At 38.1% G+C, this 26,824-nt stretch overlaps 1 protein-coding gene across 4 annotated transcripts in view; it reads right to left on the minus strand.

The window, feature by feature from the left end:
* LOC148860862 (uncharacterized) overlaps positions 1–23,248 on the minus strand; it is a 29,496-nt gene extending 6,248 nt beyond the window's left edge. The window contains exons 1-4 of one of the 4 annotated variants that reach the window (XM_088941182.1): positions 23,023–23,201; positions 22,727–22,797; positions 5,436–5,518; positions 4,334–4,454 (exon numbers count right to left, since the gene is read on the minus strand). In XM_088941182.1, coding sequence (XP_088797308.1) covers positions 4,334–4,451 — 118 coding nt within the window. In that variant the 5' untranslated portion in view covers positions 4,452–4,454; positions 5,436–5,518; positions 22,727–22,797; positions 23,023–23,201. Of the gene's footprint in view, positions 1–4,333; positions 4,455–5,435; positions 5,519–22,726; positions 22,806–23,022 lie in introns of all 4 variants that reach the window. The other 3 variants (XM_088941183.1, XR_016094882.1, XR_016094883.1) reach the window with 3 other exon arrangements.
* Positions 23,249–26,824: the final 3,576 nt, after the last annotated feature.

Raw genomic sequence — 26,824 nt, forward strand, 5'->3', positions numbered from 1 at the left:
GGACCCACCCCGCCTATTGTCCTACAAACCCAGTTCGACATGGTTGGATGAAATTGATCGTAGCCTACAAGACCGCGATGCCCTCCTGACCGAAGTCTCTCTCCTCTTATAGCAAGCGCAGGCACATGAAGAATGCCTATGACCAGCACCACCGGGAATTAACTCTCGAACCAGGACAGTTCGTGTGGGTGAAGCTCCAGCCCTATTGACAACTCTCCCTTAGACGCAAGGCTCCCCCTAAATTGGCTCCCAAATTTTACAGGCCCTTCAAGGTTTTACAGCGGATCGGGAAAATTGCATATCAGCTCGAACTGCCAGAACACAACAAGCTCCATGATACTTTCCACGTATCCTTGCTCAAGCCATTTACAGGTACTCCTAATAAAGTACCACCCCTACCACCCCTGAAGGACGCAGACTCATTCTCCAGCCTCGAGCTCTTGTTCGATCCCGAGCCAATCGAGGTATTCTCAAAGTCTTGGTGGAATGGGACGACCTACCATCTGCCGAGGCCACTTGGATCCCTTGGACTGGTCTTCAAGACGCATATCCAGATCTCGAGCTTGAGGACAAGCTCATTGCCCAGGAGGGGTGTAATGTTGTGGATGCATTCGTGGGGAAGACTTACTGCCGCCTGCAGCAGCAGTGATGCGGGACCCACGTGGGCAACAGCTTATCTTATCAACTTATCTTGTCCTTAGCCAACAACAGCTTATCTTTAGCAGTTTCTCTTATCTGTTCTTACTTTATTTATTAGAAGTTTGTTTTATCTTAGGGAAGCCTTATCCTTCCCAAGTTAGGAGTCTTATTTGTAAGCAGTCAAATTCAACAAGGAGTCTTCCTACAAGGAGGACCCTCACCTCTTGTAATCTCCTATTTAAGGAGTTGCAACTAGAGAGTAAGACATCCAAGAATTTCAGTCAAGAGAAGAGTTGAGGAGAGTTACGGTGATCTCTTGGACAAATCTGAAGGGATAGGAAATCCATCACATGGACACCCAAGATTGCGGAATAAAGGGGGCGAATTTCAAAAATTTTTCTCTCCCTTCAACTGGGAATCGAATTCCCTATTTAGAAAATCATATTTTCAATGATCATTCTTGAACCATAAACTGAACCAGATCTGAACCAAAAGGAGTAGGGAGAGATAATACTTGATACAGAGAAATAATATCTCTCAATGGAGGTGTTCACGCCCAAGGTAGGATCCAAAATCTGCTCCCACTGAAGATGGCACAGTGCAGGGTGGAGCAGAATCAGCAGTGTTTTTCCAAAATAACTTGATCATTCTCAAGAATCACCTGGACGACTTGTGAATACAGCTCCCACCAATCTTTTCTCCAAAAGATTGGAATCAAGATCCAATCTTGATTTCTCCCCAAGCAATAAAGATCGAACTGCTATAGGCGGCGGCTACAGGAAGGAGGCGGCTAGAGAGTATTTGCAGGGAGCAGAATTTTCTCTTCTATGATTTCAGCTCTGAAGACAAGACTATCTGTTGCTGATGATTGTGTGTCTAAAGGTTGTCGCCCCCTCTTCCTTTTATAGACTTAAAGGGATCAGCTCCTAATCCCATTAGGAGTTGCAAACCCAAATCATATATGGATTAGAAGTCCCTTTAAGATAAGGGATAACCCTTATCTTATCTGCAGATTAGATCAGCCATCTCCTAATCTAATTAGGAAGTTTCCAAATCTAAATCTCATTTAGATCTTGGACTCTCTGAGTGGATAGGGTGTAGGCCCAATCCTATCAGCTGATCTTATCTCAGAATTTGCCCCTTAATGACTTATCAAATTAGCCCAATTCGAAATGTGCTTAAGGCCCATTTAGGGTTATGTATTCATTTAGCCTTCCAAACTGCTGCCCAGTTGGGCTTCCTTGTATGGCGTGGGACCCAAACATTGATCTACACATCAGCCATATGGGTTCAACCCAACCTTTGTTACAAGGCCTGGCCGAATACACTGTTATGGACAGTGCACCCCCTGAAACCCATCAGATGGGCTCTATGGGCCCAACACTTACCCTAAATGGTCCCTGGGCCAAGCCACCTTGTAACACCCAGGGACTGTGGGCAGATGCAAGATTAGCCCATCAGGTATTATCCTCAATAGTCTTACACTTAACCTCTCAGCCCATAATGATCATACACTGCCCAACAAGAGAGGACATCTCCCTCGGCTGCAAGGAACAGTGTTGCACTCTCTCATGTATGGATCTCGGGAATTAAAACTTTTTGCAAATCATTTCAAAACCATAACATATATACTTTTATATCTCATATAAAATATATTTTGCAAAACAAATTTCAACGATTGAAATCAGTTGCCGGCAGTCTTGGTTTCCATCAGTGAGAGTGCATCCCCGATCATTACCTTTGTCCGACAAAGGGGTTGATCATGTCACTATGATCACCCACTCAGATGAATTCTCAGACTGTCCCAACATACCCAGGTTTTGACCCCCGCTAAGGATCTCACTGATTGGTACATCAAAGACAGCCCAATTCGACACCTAGTGCAGTATCATAATCGAGTTTAGGGTTCGGGTGTAACTTTTCAGTTTTGCCCATCAATCTCCAAGGTCCAGGGCCATACTGGAAATCTGGTCCAGTTCAAAGATTCAATTAATCATACATTGTATGTGCCTAGGGTCTCACCCCGGTAGCTGAGACAAGTCACCCCAACCGACTTGGTGGCACCACAGTGTCAGCTTTGTCAGGATAGGTCTCCCCAGACCGACCCACTGGCTGTGAACATTCTAAACTAACACGAGTCTCATTAAGTGTCTAATTTAAGGATATTACACAGAAACATACCAAGGGAACATGAATCAAATATGCACTTTTATTCATTTACAATAAACTCATAAAGTACATCATTTTGATTGAAGCTAAGGGCATACAAAACTGTCTAACAAAATCACCCCCTTAGGTTGCCACGATAGGGTCTGCACACAAAGGGAGGGGCAAGGGGAAGCTAGAGGTTCTCCCCGTGGACCGATCCGTGACGAGATCCTACACCCAAGCCCATAACAGGTTTCTCATCACCATCAATGAATCGTAAAACCTCCACAATTGGTTGGGCAGTCAAAAGAGCAAATCTTTCATTTTTCTAAAACCCATAGAATGCACATTGTTTGATGCTCTTAGTCCATCTGATTTGTTAGCCCATTTGCTCTTGTTCCACACATCACCAACAAATAAAGCATGCAAAGGCTCCTTGAAAGTATACAAACTTTGTAAAGTTGAAAAAGAGGTGGCAAACCTTGTAACCCCACATCATACATCTATTCCATTTGTTTTTTCCCTAATGCGTGTAAGAACAAGATGATGCCTATAAATAAAAGCAGTTACTTGTCTTGCCCTGGTAATACAACTTTTGCAGACCTCAATTCTCCAATGTCTTCCAACATAAAGTCTATAGAATGAGCAGCACCAGGAGTCTAAAATAAATTCTTCAACATAAGTAGAGTGGTTATTAGTAACCACTTACACCACATGTTCCTCCCCTATTTCCTCAACAATTTTATCTATCAACTTAAATAAAAAAGTTGCATTATTGACTTCATTTGATGCATCAACTAATTTTAGAAAAAATGTCCCTCCAGGAGAATTCACCAAAAAATTGATCAAAAATGTTTGCCTTTTATCAGTCCATCCATCAGACATGATGGTACAACCATAAGTCTTCCAAGAAGCCCCATACTCCTTTCCATTTGCTTTGTTTTCTCAACCTCCCCTTTCAAGAGTGCCTCTCATAACTCATGGTAACTTGAAGGCTTGTATCCAGACACAAATTGTGCAATTGCTTCAATCATAACTTCGAAACTTTTCAATTTCATCGTATTGAAAGGAATCCCAGCTTCATAAAACCACTTTGCTACATATTCATTTACTTTTTTCCTTTCTTCCTTCTTCAAACGAATTTCAATGCTTGTTTGGACCAATTGTCTTTTATGTCTCGCTTTGACAACTTCTTCTGGACTTAGTCTCACAAAACTATCCATAGGTCCTCTAACATTTCCCCTCTTTTTTGGTGGAAAGGGGGTATTTGAAGTTGGAGTGTTCCTACCACTTGAAATGGAGACACTTACTTCTATGGGTTGATTACTTTGATTATTGGAACCCCTTTCAGATACAATCTACTCCCATGCCCCATAGTTATTTTCAATTGTAAAATCATCGAATGATTTCTTCCTTTTATTCTTTTGCATATATTCTTGCATCTCCTTGGCAATACTTGCATTAGTTTTGAGACATTTAGTAACATCCCTATATCCCCCAATCAAATGTTGTTTTATCCTTTTTATTCCTCCTTTAACAACTTTACCACATGATGAGCATGAAATTGCATTTTTGTCTTCCAAATCATGCCAAAATGCATATTGCCATCCAGGGTCCTTTGATCGAGCCTTACGCCTAACACTGCCACCCTCTTCAGTTGTCATTCTCTATTTTTATTGAAAAAAAAAACAATCAACAAATAAAACAAATTAGAAAGCAAACAAAAATGTTAAACTAGAGAATAGTTAATCTATTTTATTCCTAAATTAAATAATGAGAAATATGAGTAAGAGTCTAAGAGAAAGACTAAGACCAAGAGCAAATCAGCATTGACAATAATTAATGTATTAATAAAAACAAATAATTTTTTTTTGATAATTACACAAAAACAAATAAATAAGTGTTAAATCAGAAATCAATTAATCTAATCAATAAGTTAACTATTTAGTTAGAAATAGAAATTAAATAAAAATGTAAAGCAAGCAAATTTCAGCTATATGATATAATCAAATTTCATTCAATATTGCAATATTCATATATTTCCCAAGTAAGCAAGCAAGTAGTAATGCAAATCAGCAAATGCAATATTGCAATATACCAATAGAAATTAAATAAAAAAAAATCATCCATATAATCAAATCTCAAATTTTCAATTCAGCCATATAATCAAGTTTCTGACTTTTAGTTCAGCCATAAATATTAATGATATATAAAAAAAAAGAAAAAAAAAACTGATAAAAAATGAAAGAGTAAAACACACTAATTTTATTCAATGAGAAGAAGAAAAGAAGAAGAAGAATTAAAGAAGAGAGGAAGAATTGAAGAACAGTAGAACTGTAGAAGAGTGGGGTTCGATTGTTAAAAACTGAGAACAATGAGTGGATGAAGGGAGGAGAGGAGGATAGGGGCGGAGCACCTGTTTTTTCAAGAAAAAAAAAAAAGCAAAAAATGGAACTGAGTTGACTGACTAGTAACTACTTACTACCGAGACTAATGGATTGTTGATTGAGAACAGTCATGGGGTAGAAGAAGAAGAAAATTAGTGGAGGAAGGGAGGCGTATAGGGGCAGAGCCCTTGTTTTTTCGAAGAATTCAAAGCAAACTCTAGAGAAGAAGAAGAAGAAGAAAGTATAAAGAAGAGAACTTACCGGTTGAAGCTGAAATTGTGCGATGGAGTTGGGCTGGAGCTTGAAGGCTTCGGTTCTCCTCCCTCTCCAATCGAACAAAAACCCTTATGCATAAGACAAAAGAAAACTTATTAGTATGTATTGTCTTAATAACAAAACGATAGCATGTAACTAGCTTTATTTTAAAAGAATAAAACTGCCAACAAAAATATCAAAACAATAAATTAAAAAAAAAAAAGTTTATTAGATGTATAAGGCGCCTGCATAGTTCTCTGGGGGAGCACCTACTATACAAAACCAATGGTGTTTGGGTGAGGTGACCATGGAAAACCACTTAGTCGCCTAGGCGTCACCTTGACAACAATGGAGTTAAGTACAGGGTGACTGAAAATTGGTGATAGGGTGGACAACAGGAGGGAGTACGATCCCTTAGACTTGTAGACATTATTTATGGGGAGCCAGATTTCGAGATAATAACCTAAAAACCTCATTTAGATGGGTAAACCTTCTTTATAGGATTTTCCATATAAAAATTAGAAAATTCATATGCAACAACTATGACAACAAAGGGGGTAAGAAAAAAAAAGGTGCAGAGGAAAAAAAGAAAACAATGGCCAAGGTTAGGGCAAGGAAACTATACAGGTCTGTTAATGGGTTTTGATCTTGGTCACCATTTTTTATCATTACTGGTCATCATTTTTTGGTAATAAAAAACTATTAAAATAAAAAGGAAAGACATAAGAAAGGCGGAGGTGACCATAGGTCACCCAAGAGAGAGAGAGAGAGAGAGAGAGACTCCAAACCCACCCACTTAACATCAAATCCCCACCTAACCATACAAGAGATTAGATGCCAAATAGCAGCTTCACCAACGAAAAAAGAAAGAACAGAACCAAAATAAAATCATGTACCATGATCCAATATTCCAATTTGACAATAATAAAACTCAAAGTAAACCCAGCCACCCAAATATAAACAAACACGTAAGCCAAAACAGATTTAACCCATCCAAGATCCCGAGAGGGAAAGAACACATCTACTTCTTTTGGACATTCGTTTATGGGTAAATTTCTTAAATTAACCTTATGGTTTAGCTAATTGACTAAGTGTACCCTTACGGTTTTAAAATTGACTAATGCTACCCCTACTATGTCTAACAATTGACTAAGTCTAACCTTACCGTTAACATCCGTTAACTTTCCGCTACATATGATATCATGTGACTAATATATTATCAAAAATTATACCCCCCACCTCCATTCTTAAAAAAACCCTTTAACCTCTGTCTACACCGGTTCACCCCAATGCTACTCATCTTTCTCTCTCCTCTCCAAGTGAAGCGTGAAAAAAAAAAAAGAAAAAGAAAAATGATTAAAAAAAGATGATAAAAAACAAAAGAACAAACCAAGCCTCAAAAAAAGAAAGGGATAAAGAAGGGTGGATCGAACATCTTCAACGCAACTACATATAACCGGCGTTGTACAATGAGCACCAAAAGGGTGGATCGGGAACTGAACGGCATTGGGGAGACCGAGAGAAGATAGATAGAGAGGCAGGGGACGGAATAAAGAAGAGAGAGAGAGAGAGAGAGAGAGAGAGAGAGAAATAAAGAAATAGAGGGATGTAGGAGAGAAGAGATTGGAGGGAGAGCAACAGAAAAGGGTTGTGGCGGCATTCAACAACAATGTAGCTCGGGCTTGTCTTTGCGACAACAACGGTAGTGAGCACTCGATAGAGAGGAGCTGTTTAGCAAGATCCCTCATGCCACATCTCTCAATCTTAAGTTTGACGCCTTTCTAGTGTACCCAATCGGTGCTAGGCCGCAGCTTTTCCCAATAAAAAAGGGGAAATATAACATTGTCTTCAAGCTCATTAATCAGAGCTAGCACCAAGCTTGCTCTGTCGAACTAAGAAGTCCAAGAGGTTATCCCAGCCGACCATATATTTATATATATCAAAATAGTGTACAAAGTCAAATATGCCCCTACTTAAGTATGGGACATGTAATTAACATAATACTAAAATTGAAAAGACTAAAATACCCTTTCTTAGCTGACTCTAACACTCCTCAAAATGGAGAATATATATCATATAGTCCTGGCTTATTACATATATAGCTCAATCTTCCTGAACTTAACCCTTTTGTGAACATATCTGCCCATTGATTACATGTTCTCACATGCTCTGTGCTTATGACACCATTGAGGACTTTTCCCTTACAAAATGGCAATATACATCCATGTGCTTAGTTATCTCATGAAAGACTAGATTGGATGAGATGTGAATTGCAGCTTGGTTGTCACAGTATAGTTTCATGGGTACCCAATTTCCTGCAAAAGATTTTTCAACCACACTATTTCACATGTAGTGTGTGCCATGGCCCCTATTCTGTTTTTACACTGCTCCTTGCTACAACAGTCCATTTTTTGCTCTTCCATGTCACTAGATTTCCTCCAAGAAAAATGTGCAATAACCTATAGTGGATCTCCTGCCCGATACTGAGTCTACCCAATCTGTGTTTGTATAGCCAATTATTTCAAGACCACCTCCTAGCTTGTACAATAACCCACAACCTGGAGCCCCCTTCAAATACCACACAATTCCAAGAACTGCGTCCTAGTGAGGAACTCAAGAGCTTTGCATAAATCAGCTTACCACACTGACAGCAAATGAGATATCAGGTCGAGTGATAGTTAGGTAATTCAGTTTTCCCACTAGTCGTTTATACCTTACGGGATTATCAAATAACTTACCTACATCACTACCCAAATTTATATTCAATTACACGGGAGTTTCAACTGGTTTAGTAGCTAATAGTCTTGTTTCTTCCAATAGGTCAAGAACATATGTCCTCCAACATAGGTTTATGCCTTGCTTCGATTTAGCAACTTCTATACCCAAGAAATACTTCAACTTCCCAAAATCTTTTGTTTGAAAGTGATCTTATAGAAAGGCCTTCGACATATCAATCCAAAGTCTATCACTGCTAGTGATGACTATGTCGTCCACATAAACTACTAGCAAGATCTTCCCGACTTCAAAGTCATAGCTAAATACTGAGTGGTCGACTTGACATTCTCTCATTCTGAACTCCTTCAGTACTTCACTAAATTTGCCAAACCAAACATGAGGAGACTATTTGAGCCCATAGATTGCCTTCTGGAGTTTACACACCTTACCATCCTCCCCCTAAGCAACAAACCCTAGTGGTTGCTCCATGTACACTTCCTCTAGAAGATCACCATGAGGAAGGAATTTTTAATATCGAGCTGAAATAGAGGCCAATCATGCATGACTGCTAAGGAAATCAACACACGTAATGAACCAATCTTAGCAATAAGGGAAAAGGTTTCCATGTAATCTACAACATAAAGTTGAGAATACCCTTTGGCAAATAAAGGGGTTTTAACCATTCCACTCTCCCATCTGGTAGATATTTAATAGTATACATCCATTTACAACCAAAAACATGCTTACCTGGGGGAAGATTGGTGAGTTCCCACATATGATTGTGATTAAGGGCAGAGAATTCCTCTTCCATAGCTTTACGCTACCCTGCTGAGGTAAGAGCCTCTTGAACATCCTTAGGTGTAGATACAAAGGATTATAGGGAAACAAACTCGCGATGGGAAGCGGAAAGGTGAGAAACAAAAACATAATTGGATATGGGGTGCAAAGTGAAACTATGTTTACCTTTCCATAATGCAATAGGAAGGTTAAGGTTAAAAGGCAACTCGTGTGTGGAAGAACTTGGATTTGCAAACAGAGTAAAAGCTGGAGTCTGGTCTCTGTCGGTGAGTATTCACTTAACGGATTGGTGGCCTTTCAGTAAGTTACTACATTGGGGAAGGGTGGAGACTCAGTCACAACGGGAACAATAGGAATGGGATCATCAACCAGAAGAGGAAGAGAAACCTCTTTGGGAGAAGGATAAATATCAGGACCTGAGAAGTATGACACAGACTCAAAGAATGTAACAATAGGATAGACAAAGGATTTTCGAGTAATAGGATAGTAGCATTCATACCCTTTCTAAGTCCTAGAGTAGCCAAGGAAGATACACTTAATGGAGCATGCATCCAACTTGTCTAGACCAGGATCAAGATTCTAAAGAAAGAGCATACACCCGAAGATCCTGGGAGTCAAGGGGTATGGAGACAAAGTGGGAAACAAAATAGAGAACGGAGAACGACCATCAAGAATTATGAGGACTTGCAATTAATGAGAAAGCAAGAAGTAAGTATTGCATCACTCCATAACCGTTTAGGAACATTCATTCATATGATGAAGAAGAGACCAAGTTGTTTCAAGTAGATGCTGATTCTTCCTCTCAGCCACCCCATTTTGTTGAGGAGTGTTTGCACAGGATGTCTGATGAATAATGCCATGTTGTTCCAAATATTGCTGAAATGAAGTAAGAAAATACTCTCTACCATTGTCTGAACGAAGAATTTTAATTGAAACACCAAATTGTGTATGCACTTCAGCATGAAACTTTTGGAAAATGGAAAATAATTCATTTCTTTCTTTCATTAAATAAATCCATGTCATTCTTGAACAATCATTAACAAAAGTAACAAAATACCTATAACCATTATAAGACTCAATTCTAATTGGACCCCAAATATCTGAATGAACCAAATCAAAAGGACTCAACATGTGACTATCAACTCTAGAACTGAAGGAAAGCCGATTGTGTTTCCCATACTGACACGACTCACACTGCAAAGAAAATAGACAACTCAATGACAGAACAAGTAGCTTGAGGGATTTAAGAGATGGATGGCTAAGTCTACAATGCCACTGGAAAGGAGTCAAAGAAGTTTGAAGTGCAATTGTAGAACTACCACCATCTAGGTAATATAACCCACCTGCTTCATGCCCCCCACCAATCTTTCTCCCCGTCTTTAGATCCTAAAAAACACAAGAATAAGGGTAAAATGTGATAAAACAATTGAGGGATTTTGTTAGTTTACTAACAGACATAAGATTAAAATGAAACTTGGGTGCATATAAAATAGAAAACAAAGAAAAGATGTGTCAACATTACCAACACCGAAAATGGGGGAGGTAAAACCATTGGCTAGGGTAACATTATGTGATGTGGAGGTCAGAGAAAGAGAAGAAAGCACACCTAGAATCTCGGTCATGTGATCAAATGCTCCAGAGTCAATTATCCATGGAAAGATTTTGATGCCATGTAAGCCATACTTGAACGAGCAAGGGTGGCAGTATTTTGATGTGAAATAGCCTAAAGGAATCTCTCATACTCATATCTTGGAATACTCATCATCTCCTTCCTAGAAGAAGTTGTGACTATAGAAGGTTTTGGATTAACTGGCTGATTATCACTATCTTCACTACCACCAACAACTGCATAATTAGCCCATGTAGAGGGTGGTCCATGTAGATCATAACAGAAGTTAACTGTGTGTCCATCTCTTCTACAATGTGTACATTTCATAGTTCTTCCTCTTCCTCTGCCATGGCCTCCCCCTGAATCACAACCTCCATCATTGCTATGACCAAACACTTCCTCTAGAGTAGGGAGGGCAGATCCACCTAATATCTATGCTCTGACAAGTTCATACTTTGATTTCAGCCCCACCAAGAACCGAGTAACATCTAGTTGTTCCTTTTGTTGTTGCTGAATTTTGAAATCTGGAGTTAAGGGATGATAGACATTAAGTTCATTCCGAAGATTTCTCATACTAGCATAATATTCTTCAAGAGTCTAATTTCCCTGCTGCAAACTGAAGTACTCATGATAAAGCTAATAAACTCTTGTAGTGTTGTCTTGTCCAGAATAGAGTTTCTTAGCATGCTCCCATATATCCTTTGCTATGTCTAAGAACATGAATTTAACACTGATTTTAGGATCCATACTATTCCACAACCACGTCATGATTTGAGCATCTTCCTGCTCCCAATCACTGAATCCAGAGATTCAGCAGTAGGTTTCTCCTCTCGTACATGTGTCACTTTCTTCTTAGCCTTAAGGAACACTTCCACCAACTTAGCCCATGGCACATAGTTTTCATCGCTGAGTTTGATGGATGTCATCTGCACACTTAAAAAAATTAGAGGAGATCATCACACTTGATTTTTGGTCACCACTAACATCTCCCATTGATGCCATTTCAACCTACGAAACCGATTCTGCCCATCCAAAAAAAAGATCTCAGTCCCAAACACTTCGACTATTGTTCTTTGAATACTACACCAACACACTAATCCAATCACCACGAACCTGCCCTAGCATACAATCAGCCACTTCTGTGAACAAACAATTTCATAACCACCAAAAATATCCCCCTTAAAACTGCTCCTTAGAGGGTCCAGACCACCACAACTACAACCACTCGACCACTAAGGTTGTCACGCATGGTGGCAGCAGTCCAAAAATTGTCTACTAGGGCTATCGTGCTCACCCTTCACTTGTAACTAAGTCGCCGTAACCCTAGGATACCTGAATAGGTTGTCGCAGATTTCTGGGGATTGCCGCAACCTTCTTAACCACTAACGCTAGATTGCACAGATAAAAAAAAATAAAAAAGGAAGATGGAGGAAAGAGGAGATGATCCAATGAAGTTGTAGTCTTCCTCTCTCCTTTTTAGAGGCACTCTGATACCATGTAAGAATAGTTCAGTCGAACAGGTTTCAGAGAAGAAGAAGAAGAAATGAGTGTCGAGCTGAGAAGACCAAGAGACTCTCCTAGTTCACCATGTATTTATATATATCAAAATAGTATACAAAGTCAAATCTGCCCCTACTTTAAGTATGGTACTTGTAATTAACATAATACTAAAACAGAAAGACTGAAATACCCTTTCTTAGCCGACTCTAACAAAGGGGTCTTTACTGCTAGGGAGTCGGTGTTGTAACTGCCCTCGTTGTTCTTTCTGCACATCGCCAGAGTTGATTGATGTTAGTGCTGCAACCAATCCTATAAGTTGGTTGCATCCCCTGGATGCACTACTTTGTGAAGTTCATGAAAGGAGGGAGAGATCCATCATATGGACGCCAAGAATGCAGCGGAATAGGGTGGGCGAATTTCAAAAATTTCTCTCCTCCCTTCCAATTGGAAATCATATTCCCTGATTTTAGAATACAATATTCAAGGATCTAATCGAACCAAAACCAAACCAGATTTGAACCAAAGAGAAAGGGAAGGAATATACATGATTCGGAGAAGCAGTATCTCCCAACATTGGTGTTCACACACAAAGAATACTCCAAAGATCTGCTCCCACTGAAAATGACGCAGTGATACTGAAGCAGAACCAGCAGTGTTCGTCCTACAAACCAAATTCTTCACAAGAATTCGATGGAAGCGAAGAGCACCATACACAATTAGCCTTACAGAAAAGACTGATATTAAGAACACCTTCTTGATCTTTCCCTCTCAAAGAGATCGAACTAGGCAGTGAATGGCGACGGCAGCAGGAGAAGAGCTCTAGAGATGAAGTTGGCGTATTTGCTTTTCTTCTCTCTAGAATTTCTGAGATCCTATCTCAAATTGTAGGAGAGTTTCTGTTGAAACCCTTGGTTCGAATTCTAATATTTCAAGAGTAGGGTTTATCCTCTTTTTTAGTGATTAAGAAACCTCCTAATCCCATTAAGAGTTATCCCAATCCAAATATGTATTTGGATAGGGAATTATCTTAATCCTATCTACAGATTAGGTTAGCCCACTCCTGATCTTATCAGGATATTACCATATTCAAATCTTTATTTGAATTTGGTCTCCAAGAGTGGATAGGGTCAAGACCCAATCCTTTGGCTTGCCCTTATCACAAATCTGCCCCTTTAAGTGGGTAATTAAAGCAACCAGTTCAAAATGGGCTTTAGGCCCAATAAGTATTAGGTGCTCAACAGGCTTCCAAACTACTGCTCAATTGGGCTTCTTTGCATGGCGTGGGACCCAAGCATTGATCTACACATCAGCCACATAGGTTTGGCCCAGCCTTTGTTACAAGGCCTAGCCGAATTCACTGGAAAGCCCAGTGAACCCCTTGAGCCCATCACATGGACCCTATAGGCCCAACACTTACACTAAGTGGTCCTTAGGCCAAGCCATCTTATAAAAACCCAAAGACTGTGGGCAAATGCAAGATTAGCCCATCAGGTATAACCATAAATGGCCTTACACTTAACCTCTCAGCCCATAATGATCAAACGCTGCCCGACAAGAGAGGACCTCTCACTCGGCTGCAAGGAACAGTGTTGCACTCTCTACTCACATGGATCCCGGGAATTAAAACAATTTGCAAACATTTTGAAACCATACATATTTATATATCTTATATATAAATTTTGCAAAACAAAATTCCAACGATTGAAATCAACTGCCGGCAATTTGGTTTCCATCAGAGAGAATGCATCCCCGATCATTACCTTTGTCCGACAAAGGGGCTGATCTTGTCACTATGATCACCCACTCAGATGAATTCTCAGACTGTCCCAACATACCCAGGTTTTGACCCCCGCTAAGGATCTCACTGATTGGCATATCAAAAACAGTCCAATCCGACACCTAGTGCAGTATCATAATCGAGTCTAGGGGTCAGGTGTAACTTTCCAGTTTTGCCCATCAGTCTCCAAGGTCCAGGGCAATACTGAAAATCTGGTCCGATTCAAAGATTCAATTAATCCTACACTACATGTGCCTTGGGTCTCACCCTGGCGGCTGAGACAGGCCACCCCAACACTTGGCAGCACACCAGTGTCAGCCTTGGCAGGATAAATCTCCCCAGACTTATCCAACGACTGTGAACATTCTAAACTAACATGAGTCTCATTAAGTGTTCAATTTAAGGGTCTTACACTGAAACATAATACACAACATGAATCAAACATGCACCTTATTCATTTATACTAAATGTCAAAAGTACATCAAAACTGATTGGAGCTAAGGGCATACAAAACTATCTTAACAATCCATTTCCATGGTGTGCTCGTCGAATACTGATCCCCTCCGAAGCATTATTCAATGTTGGGCAGATCAACCATGGTGAGTCATTGCTCTAGGGTCAACCATTTAGTCAAGAACTTGTTGGCGAGCTCTTCCCATGAATCTAGGCTCCTCGGGGTCAAATTAATGAACTAAGAGTAAGCAGGTCCGATTAGGAAACTAGAGAACTCTTGGACTTTAATGTCCTTGCCAACGGTGAAGGGTCTTAGTGGTTCTTCGAATTTGCTGATTTGCTCTTGGAGACTCCCTTTCTACTCGTTGTATAGGGGCCATTGGTAGGGTGGGGTATACCTGAGAGGTAAGGCATATGGACAATCCTACTGGGGCATTGTTTCTAGAGGTTAATGGAGTCTCGAGTTTTGCTCTAGCTTGCCTTTATTAACCTTTGGATGTACTCCCAGAGCTCGACCCTACTCACTGGCGCTTCAAAAGGGGGTGAGTTTTCTCTCTGTCATGACTACTAGGATTGGGGTCGAGAAGTGAGAGGTGAGGCTTGCATTCCCTATTGAAAAGGCGGGGCCATTAACATCATGGGTTTGGGTTCGATTGGTTCGGTCATGGTGGCTCATGGGTAGGTAGTAGGGTGGATAGATGGACCAACTAGGGTGAACGGTGATTTTCTGGTGCGGGTGCTCTTTGTAGGAGCAGTTGTAATGTCTGTCTCACTTTCATCTACTGCCACTCCATCCGATTTAAATGGTTCTTGAGGTCATAGACCTTGAAGGGAAAGATTTTCATGTTCATGCACTCTTTGGACTCTTGGGGAGTTGGGATCTTAATTTTGTTCGTGGGGACTTCTTTGTTCTCGGTGGGTTCTTTGCAAATGAGGGTAAGATTGATTCTTTTAGCTACCATTTCCATTGTCAGGGATGTAACTAGAGATTCTAATGTAAGTTGGGTGGTAAGGCAACAAACGATGGTCTCCCTGAAAGACGAAGGATGATTGGGAATGTGTGGGGAGAAGGTCTTGGCAAGGGGATGTAAGGATACTAATAAAAGAAAGTAACAAAGTAGGGATTCTTCCATTGCTCTTGAGATGATTTTGTCTAGAGGCCTTTGGCCTCCACCTTTTATAGATGAATGGGTAAGGCTATAAAGGAAGACAAGAAAATGATAGGAGGTAACTTTCTTGTCTTAAAAAGGTAGTTCTAATTTACCGAATGCATAATAGGTAAGCTCTTTTAGGGTGTCACTACGTGTCCAATGAAGATCTCTTGGGATCAAGATTTCCTGTCTCCTAAGATTCTCATGTGGGAACACTTATAGCTATAATCCTTTAAGCTTACCCATAATCACTTCAATGACTTGATTCACTTATGTGATTTGATTGAACTAGAGGCAAAAGGAAATATATATATATATATATATATATATATATATATATATATATTAAGTTTTAATGACATTTACTAATAAACGTCACTAAAAGTTGAAATGGCCTAATCAACCATCCTTTTCAGCATAATACCTGTAATCCAATCGTGTCTAAATGAACTTGTTCTCAAATATGAACTATTTTATTAATTTATATACACATAATAATTGAATAGTGGAGATGCATTAAACACTAAAATTCAATATTAAAAAACATAATGTGTATTTACAATCAAAGTGTTATTTACGTATTGGAGCAAAGAAAGTTAAAATAACACAATAAAACTCTCATTAGAAGAGGGCCTTCATCTTTCCCTTCCCAACTTCCACTACATGCAGTTGAGATGAATTTATTATTGGATTGTGCATCTGTTGCAAAAAAATATATATATAAAATCATATTATGTACATGATAAAAGATGTGAATAAATAAAAAATAAAATCAAGCTTGCAATAATTTATTGGGCTTGTTGGTGGTTCTACATCCTGAATTGGACTAGTTACAAATCCATAGTCACTCTGCACATGAAACCGTTACTACATCCTGAATTGGACTAGTGTGCCCACTGAATTGGACTAGTTACTAATCCATAGCCGAACCGCCCTCTAAGTGGGCACACTCTCCCTTCGACTAGGAGAACAGACATTCCTTCAAGGTGAGTCAAGGAGGTGATTATTGCCCGATTCTGACAATTCGACCAGCAGATTACCGTGGCCGAGGGCCGGTGCCTCAATGTTCTCGCATCGGCCTTGGTCCTCTAACACCCCAGCGGGGCAATCGTCTTGAGAGGGACCTCCTGCTCAGGGGCAGACTTCTTCCATTCGTTGGGTGAGGCAGTCCAAGCGATTGAGGACGGCCTAAAACTGTTCGTAGGTAACCAAGTTCGGATTGTTCTTGGCTCTCCTCACCATGGCTTTCGAGCTTAAAGGGATTTTGGATCTTAGAGTGTTATTATTGTTTATCCTAAAGTGGGGGTCGTCTTAGCAACCAACATCCCACAGACGGTGCCAATTGTTGCTATTCGGGTTGGCCGAGGGCAACAAGGTAAATTTACCCTTCAAGCTCCGAGCGTTAGCCAAGGACCTCGAGGCATCGGAAGAGGTTGACTGAAGCCGAGGGTGGCAAGCCAAAGCGAAATACTCCTCCCGAGGACTATGGTAGCCGAGGACTGCTAGCCGAGGCGGGGTCCTCAGTGATCTGAGATGCTGCAAGACAAGAAGTGTCAGAGACCTCAGGGTGGATACCCGAGGCGGAGGCTCCAATGCTCAAGTTAGTAAGAGGTGTGAAGTAAGGGAGAGTGCAAAAGTGCTCCTGGAGAGAGTCCACGGTTGCACCAGATCTCCCTGAATTAATGCTAGGTAGACAATGTAGGTGCAGGAAGTAAATGAGTGAGTAATGTTGGAGTTACTTCGTTCCAGCCCCTTCTAAAGGACAGTTACCTCTTATTTATACTTGAGCGTGTTGTTGGTAGGTGATAATGAACGCCTCGAATGAGAGCCGTATGAGGTCAGACCACAAGCCCTAACAGTACGCCAGATAGTTATGTGATTGGCTCCGTACGAAGGTAGTAGAGCTCTCGCCTATTGTGGCTGGCATTAGCAGGCGTTAGTGGGCTGGGCTAAGCTAACCCACATCACAATCCATCCCAACTAATGACATCACTTTGCTTCTTTTGATCACTTGTTCAACCCTTCTCTCTAAAAGTTCTGCCCTATCGCGTATCATGACAGAGATCCAATATTGAGCAAATACAGCAATATATATTTTCAGTTTCCTATAATTTGTTTATTATAGCCATGGACCCCTTAATAGTGATTAGACTCTTCTTATGATTGACAACATACGTATGAGGTTGAGCAGCCAAAAAACAAGAATAGAAAAGATAAAGGTAACTTGTTCGAGGGTCAAGGAGAAAATTATGAAATGGAGTTCAATTTTAATTTCCATGAGAAATAAGACTGCATCTGCATGTAGTATTTTGAGACTAACACTGAAAACAACACCCAAGAAAATATTTTTAGTTATGGTTGAGTTTTTCAACTCTTCTAGTTTTCAAGTATGCTCATGTCACAACAACCCAAAATTAATATTTCAACTATCAAAGATAAGAAAATGAATTCGAATTCATCTTGATTATAGACTTGTAGTTAGGTGTTTAAAAAAAAAAAAAAAGGGAAAACCAGCGGGAATGCCCATGGTGTTGTAGGAATGGATATACTTTGACCGTGAGATGGGAGAAACTCCAAAGTTCAAACTTCTAAATTTTGAGAAATCTCAACTTAGTTTGGAGTTTGAACTAAAGTGATTGCGGGGGCTTTCTGTTAAATACAAAACACATAATACAACAATGCGATCTACAATTTTATAACCTGGGTAGAACAGGGTCAACTGCTAGTTGTTTTCATATTGGGCTGGTAGTTAGGGAAAAGAGATATGGAAAAAGACTAGAAAAACCGGGATTTTTTTCCTCTACAGTTTTCCTTTTCATTTTTTATTTGGTTCTTTTTCATTGAATCACAGGGAAAAAGAGTTTCTTTTTCCTTCCTCACTATAGAAGAGAGCGATAAATCAAGACTCTTTGTTGTGTCGGAGAGAGAGAGAGAAAGTGAGTGAGTGAGAGAGAGATTGTCGTCATCCCTCTCAATTCAATCCATAAACAGATAATGTATAAAATCCCAAACCTAGAGGAGAGAGGACCCACACTATCAAGTCTTCGTGGTGTGAATGGAGAGAAATAAAAGATAGGAAGTGCAAATGCGTGGGGCACGTGTATCGAAAGAGGTTTTGTCAAGTTAAAATGGGGTTACTTCAGCAATTTTTTATGTAAAAATCATTCATCAAAGGGTATAATGGGTATTTAGAAAAAATTGGTGGATCAATCTAACGTTTTTTTGTCTAGGAAAGTGACGGAAGGGAAGTTTTTGTTAAGTTTCTCAAAAGTTTAGGGGAGGTATTTATTAAAATGAAACTATAAGGGAGGTTTTTATGATTGTCGGAAACTTTAGGGGAGATTTTTGTATTTTACACAAAAAAAAAGAAAAAATGCAAAAGATTAAGACTATATCCAGTCCACCCCTCCCAATACCCCAGATAGCTGGGACCAACGTCAATTAATGGTCTTTAATAACTAAAAGTTATAATTGTTACCAATCCAAAAGTAAATGACAAAGAAATAACCCTAGGAATCACTCCAAGGAGACATAGGACCACTCTAAGATTTCAATGGAATCACTCTATAAGCATGCATGCAAGAGAAATCAATATTCAATCTTTCATTCATCCATATCCTTCAATAGTAAGATAATAGAATAATGGGTTCGGCCATGATACCGGAAAAAACTTACAACCAATCAACAGATATCATAAAGGTGGTATTCATCAGGGGGTTTTGATTGATCAAAGCTCTTCTGGTATCATATATTTCTAGCATCATAGATTTACCCAAGAATAATCTATAGGTAAAAGAATTATGATGAAATGCTGTTCATCATAACTACAAAAAAAAAAAGGACCATAAAAATAAGAAAATAGCATCTAGAACTTCTTGTCTACTAAACCTGTGACTATGATAATTGAAAATTAACTGCATAACAACTAGACAAATGATTCCTATTGACTAAACCCTCATTACCAATAATTTAAAAATGACAAAAAATCTCCCAAGAATTGCCATCATGCCAATCAGAACTTCCTGACTGATTGACTTTCCTCCATCTAGAGCAGTTTTTCAAAGGCCTAGAATGATCCTCATCACCTCTTTCTAAAGATTCTACAAGTTTGAAGGACCACCTGAAGTTCTGATGCAAGAAGGAATAGATGGAATGAACTTATTTGGCAACATTATCCAATTTAAATTACACTATGGTCAATTTGTGTAAAAATTTCTCCTATGGGAATCCTGGCCCCTCATGTATATTGAGAATCTATAAAGATGGCAGGGCAGTGATAATGGCTGTCTACTCTGGTCCAATAGGAGTAGCAGACACATTAACAGTAGTAGTTTCAGCCCTCCTACAAGGTTTAAAACTAGAAAGGCAGGAATCTGACACAAATGGAGATTGAACGTGACCCCATATTGGTAGTGGGCCAGATGGTGGACTATAGCAAGGGTCCTTGGGTATTCAGACAGGTACTGAGGGAAATCAGGGGACTAGCAAGAGAAGTTGAGGCTAATTTTAAGTGGGTTAACAGATAAGCAAATGCATTGGAAGTTACCTTAGCCAATAAAGGGCTGTTTAGGCTTGGGTATTCAGACAGGTACTGAGGGAAATCAGGGGACTAGCAAGAGAAGTTGAGGCTAATTTTAAGTGGGTTAACAGATAAGCAAATGCATTGGAAGTTACCTTAGCCAATAAAGGGCTGTTTAGGGAGCAATTATTTTGGCCAAATTGTACTCATGAGATTTATGTGGGGTTAGCTCGGGATGAGAGCCATGTACTACTATTTAACTTTCTTAATTAATACAAGTTACTGGTTACCGATCAAAAAAAAGTGTGAAAAAAATGTTCTGTTCAGATTCAACTGTTTAATCATTTGAACAATATCAAATTGTAGGACTTATAACCGTTTCTGTTATTTGTTAGGATCCTGTAAGAAGTGCAATAATAGATTCCTGCATCCAAGTCACTGACAATGGAAGGGAGAGCATTCACAGAAAGTATGAATCTAGGAATTTTTCTTTTTTTCTTTTGCCTTTTTCCTTCATTTTTTCCTTTTTTAGTCAGTGATATATACATTCCCTCTCCTCCAATCATTTATTTTCTGATAACATATCAGTAGTGAATCTAGTGATACATTTTTTGTTACAGTTTTCTAATGATAGTTTCCTGCAACTTGTAGGTATTCTTTATTTTCACACTTTACAATACTTCTAATCACAATGATCAGCTTAAGTTATGGTAAAGCATGAACATTCTGCCTTGTTTATGTTTAAAATTGACAACTTATTGGTGACAGTGGTTGGAAATGTCAACTTTATAGTTGGGAGCAAGTAATCCAGAAGAAGCAGAAAGATGGATTAGTTCCTTTCAGGAAGCAGCTTTAAAGGTTTCAAAATTCCAACTTTTGCTAACTTGAGACAGATATTTCTCTTGATATAATTGAAATACTGACTCTTCTTTCTCTTTCTTTGTTTCCTTTTTATTTTTATTTGTAGGAGCGCCCAGACCAAGGAGAAAATGTCATGGCTTTTCCAAAGAGCAAACGACAGTCATTTAGGTGAATTATGGATTGGCATGTTCATATTAAGAAAGAACTGTACTCCTTGGTTATGCATTATTTTGTTCTTTTGTACTTATATTTTGGAATCTCATTCTAACAGGAAACTTATCTATCAAGAAATATTCCTTCTATATGAGATAGCAGGAGTTTTTTTCTCTAAGATTTGTCATGTTGAAATAGTTTTATGCATAATCGGTGCTTTAGTTTGTAATACTCATTCAAAGATATGCATGAATAGAGACATGCTCATCCACATGCATACATACATCAAGTAACTACTTTTCTCCCCCTAATTAAATATCTAATGTAGGTTAGGCTCCACTTCATATGGTTTTTTTGGTTTGCTGGACAGAAAGTAGTCTTTATGAGTAGAGCTTGGAAAGCAGCAAGAAGCATGAAAACTTTAGCTGGTTCAATGCTGAAGAGTAATAATACTAAGTCTTTACAAAGGATGCACAAGACCCCATAGTTGAGGACTGTTACAAGAAACAAGAAAGCCTTATTATTGTTTACACTTTACAGAGATTTTACAAAGTCTTTATAAAGGATGCACAAGACCCCATTCTGCTAGGAAATCTTTAATGTTTACACATTACAGGCATGGACATTTTAGATCATCTAATTATTGTTTTAGACATCCTTCAAAATTTATATCTTAAGAGATTTGGTGTCTTTATAGTGAAATTGTGAGGACCCTTTATTAAAATCAATTGAAGAAAGCTTTATTACTATATGTGCCTGATCACATGAATCTTTCTTTTGGGCCATTCTACTCTATCAACAGTCATGATCTCTGTCATATTGTGAGTCCTGATCTTTTCCAGTACCTACAACCAAGTTTTTCCAGCCCCTCTAGCTCTTCTAGAACCATCAACTTGTATCAGATCAATCCTTACTAGGCAATAGGAAGTCTTCTATTTACATGCAGAAACCATCTGATTCTACTCCATTTTATCACCAAATGGGGCTATTGTTGCACTCCTCTAGACACACTTATCTCTTACTTCATTATTTATGGTCTTGTCACTTATGGATGGGCGAAGCCAAGCATGCATCAGGTTCCCTTGGTTTGGAATTTTCCACATTGAAACATGGTTTGGAATCCAGATGGTCCAACACATTTTCTAGAGAGAGTCTGCCCCTTAACTGGGTCAGTAGTGACTGAAATTTTGACCAAGCCTTGAAAGTTGAAACCAGAGTTACTAAGCCACTTTGGTCCAGCCTGGTTCAGTCAACGGTTTGATCCTAGTAGAGCAAGGAGAATTCCGTTGGAAATAAGACAAGGAAACCAATTTTTTTTTCTAAATATAAACGGGTGTTAAATCAAACAAAAATAATAATCTAATAAATAGGTTCCCACTGAATCAGTAGTCAGATGAAAACAGAGTTAGGGTATAACTCAGTTGAGCTAACCCTTTACCAATTTGCCCAAGCCATTTCCCTTCCCCACCCCCACTTGTTGTGATCTTTTAGCATAAGTTCCCTTCTAGTCATGCGCAAGACTATTAATTATAGTTCCTATAATTGTATCAAAACTCCCCCACCCCCAATCCTTTTTATTTATTTTTTGTATTTATTTATGCCCTTCCTTATTGTTGGATTTTAGGGTTGAGGAGAAATGGCAAGAAGATCATGTCTCTACTTGATTCACTTACATATCTAGAAATCTAGTTCAATTAAAATAAAACTAAATCCATAATAGAAAAAATAGAGCTTTCAATAAATAGGATAGTAGCCACATACCTGTAGCCGCAAGTTTTATCTTTGAAACTTGGGATTTCAAAGACAACAAACGGTAGATGACAATGAGAAGTCTTCGGTCCTCCAAAAAAATATATAAAAAAAGTTAGTGAGAAGAAGATACAGAAGAGGTTAGCTGAACTATTCAAAACGCTTCTATGTCGTTCAAGAACAAGTTCGACTAAAGAGAAAAAAGATATAAAATAATAAAGGAGTATAAACTATAGAATCACAAATATTAAAAGACAATACAATAACAGAGAGATGAACAATAAAGAAGAAAAAGAAAACAACCATACCTATAACCCAATTTGTGATTAAGCTCGACAATTTTTTAACAGTTCTAAAGGGTTTATTTCCATCTTCATTTCCTCTTTGAGATTAAAGGAAATCCTTCTTTTCCCTTGTTTGTAGGGGTTAGAAAGATCAAATGGAGGGCTTTTTCCCTACCTTCCAAATGTTGGCAACGATCATGTACGCTATGATCGTGTCCCCCTTAACTAATTCTTAACCCGCCATTGGCCCTAGATTGTCAATGGGTCGGGTTGGGCCTTAAGTAAATCTGTAAAACCGGTCTTGTTGGACTGGCATGGCACAATCCGTGGGCCGTCCCAGGCCCAGACTCTCTTCCCTGGAATATTTTGGGGTTGGTTTAGCATGGTCCATAGCCCAAGTTCGTATGAACCCGTGCTATATCGTGCCGTGCCATGGGTCGAATCTTGAGCCAGACTAGACCGTAGACTAGGCCAAAGCTATGAAAGGTCATTTAAAAAATTTGAAAAATTAAAATAAAATTTTTATTTTATATGAATTTTGATGTATACAATTGTTTATATATACAATAGTTAAATAAAACTGAAAACAATTGCTTATTTTATTAATATATTATATACTATTTATTTATTATATAATAATAATATATTATATATTATTTATATAAATATATATATGGGTTGTGTCGTGGGCGGCACGACATAGCACAGTCGTGCCAGCCCACAAACTTGAAACCCTCAATCCAACACGGCCCGCACAATCGTGTCGTGCCTAGCATAGCCTACGTGTCGCCGTGCTCGGCCAATCCAAAATTGTGTCAGGTCCTAGGCCGCAACCCACTGACGGGATCAAACAGGTCAACAGTTGAACTAGCCAGGTCATACAACTTTTGACCAAGCTAATGCTTTTGACCGATTGATGGGTTTTAACAGAACCAGACCCGAAATCTTGGCCAAGTGATGGTTCAAACAGTTCAAATGGTCGGGCCAACGATAGGTTGAGAACACTACTTATCATATTGGAACCGATTCTACCTAGTCCCAAACCAATCCAGACCTAACTCGAGGATAATTTAATATATTATACATATATGTTAATTAAGTATATATTATACTTTAGTGTATATATATGTATAATTATATATATACATATGTATTAAATGTATAATATATTAGATAAATTAATATTATATATAATATTTTCAATAGGTTTATTATTATAATTAGGTTCATCGGGTTAGATCGATTGTCTCGAGAATCGATCGATTTGGGTTTGGGTGTAAAATTATAGACCCTATTGGGTTTGGTTTGGTTCTGTGTCCTTAATATTTCTTGTCAGGTCGGTTTCGATTCTACTTGAGTCCTTAAAAAAATTTCAAATTAGTATATTTTATTTTTCTTTTAATAATTTATTAATTGTTAGAGAAAATAAGTGGGATCGGATCAAATCCAAAGATTTGACTTACCAATAGGATTTAAATTCAAATTGAGTCCTATCAAAACTAATCAGATTGAAATGAGCATAGGATTTTTGGGCATCGTTGATGGGCTTACTCCCCGTTCCTATTCCCAATTAAGGCATTCCTATTAATCCCATCTCCACCCTACCCCTATTAAGGCAATCTCCATCCCCATTCTTGCCTAGTTGGGGAGATTGGGTATTCGCATGGGAGGGGGAAAATTGTCATCCCTACCCTCAAGTTGTGTAGCCTAGGCTTTAAGCCCAATAAGCCATTACATTTTCCCGATGCATATAAGAGAGAGAGAGAGAGAGAGAGAGAGAGAGAGAGATTGGATTTGCATTAGACGATTGGTATTGTTGTATTAGGTCAACCCAATAAGTTGGGTCAAGTTTGAAATTTATATGTTATTAAGTCGGCTCAAATTGGATTTGCATGGGAACATTTGAGGGTCGGATTAGGGTTATGTAAAACCCATGTTGGACCCATTTGACATCACTAAATACCATGGTTTTCAAAATCGGACCAGATAGGACGATCAGACTAAAAAAACCAGGAATCAGTTAGGTGACTGGTTCCGTTTTACCCCAGAACCATTATTTCACCAAAAACCGTTGAATTGGTTAGTAAACCACTTACTCGAACAGTTAAATTGTTCGAACCGTTCAATAGTTTGGTCATTTTTTGTTTTTTATTTTGTCAAAATTGGTCGTCCATTCGATTCGAAAGATCAGACCGTTTGACCTAGGAATTGGACCCCTGACCAGTTCGTTGTCCGGTTCAGTTTTATAAACCTTGCTAAATACAAGTAATAATCGAAGGTTTATTAATTATTTAATTAATTAAAAATAATAAATTAACTACTCATCTAATTAATAATTAATAATAAAATAAAATATAAAAAAGATAAAAACATTGTTGATTAATTGGACATTGATGAAATAATTAAAACAAAATTTAATATTTAATAACTTAATAATGTCATTGGCACTAATTTACATACTATATATCTTCCCTTTTGCAACAAACCAATGAAATGTGAAAAATTTTTCACCATTTATTTATATATCATCACTATAATTTTTTTAAGAAATATAAACAAATAAAATCAATGCATAAATATTCTACATATAAAAAATTAGAACATGGATAAACTTAAACTCCATTTCAATATTCAAAATAACTTTAAATAAAACATAAAGTACAATTAATAGTTGAATATAAACTTTGTAAGATAAATGAATAAATTAATAAAAATGTTAATTACTTTTGTAAAATAAAAATAAAAATATTACTTAATAAAAAATATTTCTATAATTAAGTAATACAGTTTTGTAAGTTAATTTTATAATAATCAAATTTAAAACTAATTTTTAACAATTTAAAATCAATACAAAAGTAATATATTTTGAACCGTCAAATTTCGTTTTGGCAACAGTTCGTTATAACCGTTGCCAAAAGGTATTAAAACGTTAGGTTATATCTAAGGAAAATATAGGGAAAAGAAGGAAATGTAGATAAATATATACAAAGTTTGTAAAGCGTTCCCTCCCCTATTTTTTCCTTCAATCAAACATAACTTGAAGGTATTAATTTTCATTCACCTTCATTGAATCATATATTTAAAGCTTCTTTATTTCTCCTCATCATTAAATTCTATACTAATAAATTAACAATTTCAATAACATAAAAACTTATACTTTTAAAATCTGCCTAGAAGAAATACTGTTTTTAGCTAGGTAGTGATAAGAAATTAAACCATTTGGGTCAAATGACAATTCATATTGCCACAATTAAATAATAAAATGAACAAAATATGGAAATTAGAAAATGAAAACGTTTTTAATACCATATATTTGACATATTAAACAATAATAAATATAATAAACAATATTTTAAAAACCGACCTGTTTTTGCCTTCGGGTCACCGTTCACCAATTCGACTATCAATGTCAAATGACTCAAACTACTCTGTATCAACACCATGCGTGTACATGTGTGTAAAAATATATATTTTATCAATAATCAGTAGGATAAATCTCTTAAACTACCTCTGCTCATTCATACACACGTGACACTATGCGACATTAATTTTTTTTTTAAATCCAATATTACCCTCATCCCTTTCCTCTCTCTCTTCCCTCCATTATCCTTTTTCCTGTTCTCCTTCAAAATTTTCATCCTTATTTCAGGTTTCGTTATTTTACAAGAATTATCGGTGCCGCTCTCCTTCCTTTCCCTCTTGATCTTCGTCTTGAGAACAATTGCACTAGCAGTCTTGCCATGGTCAAAAGCTCCTTCAGGTTGGACCATCCACCAGAAAGGAGGCAGGCCTACTTGTACAAGAGAGAAGTATCCTTATAAAAGAC

The sequence above is a fragment of the Nelumbo lutea genome, chromosome 4 (assembly GCF_056320005.1).
Source record: "Nelumbo lutea isolate HS-2025 chromosome 4, American lotus-T2T, whole genome shotgun sequence".
Taxonomy (NCBI): Eukaryota; Viridiplantae; Streptophyta; class Magnoliopsida; order Proteales; family Nelumbonaceae; genus Nelumbo; species Nelumbo lutea.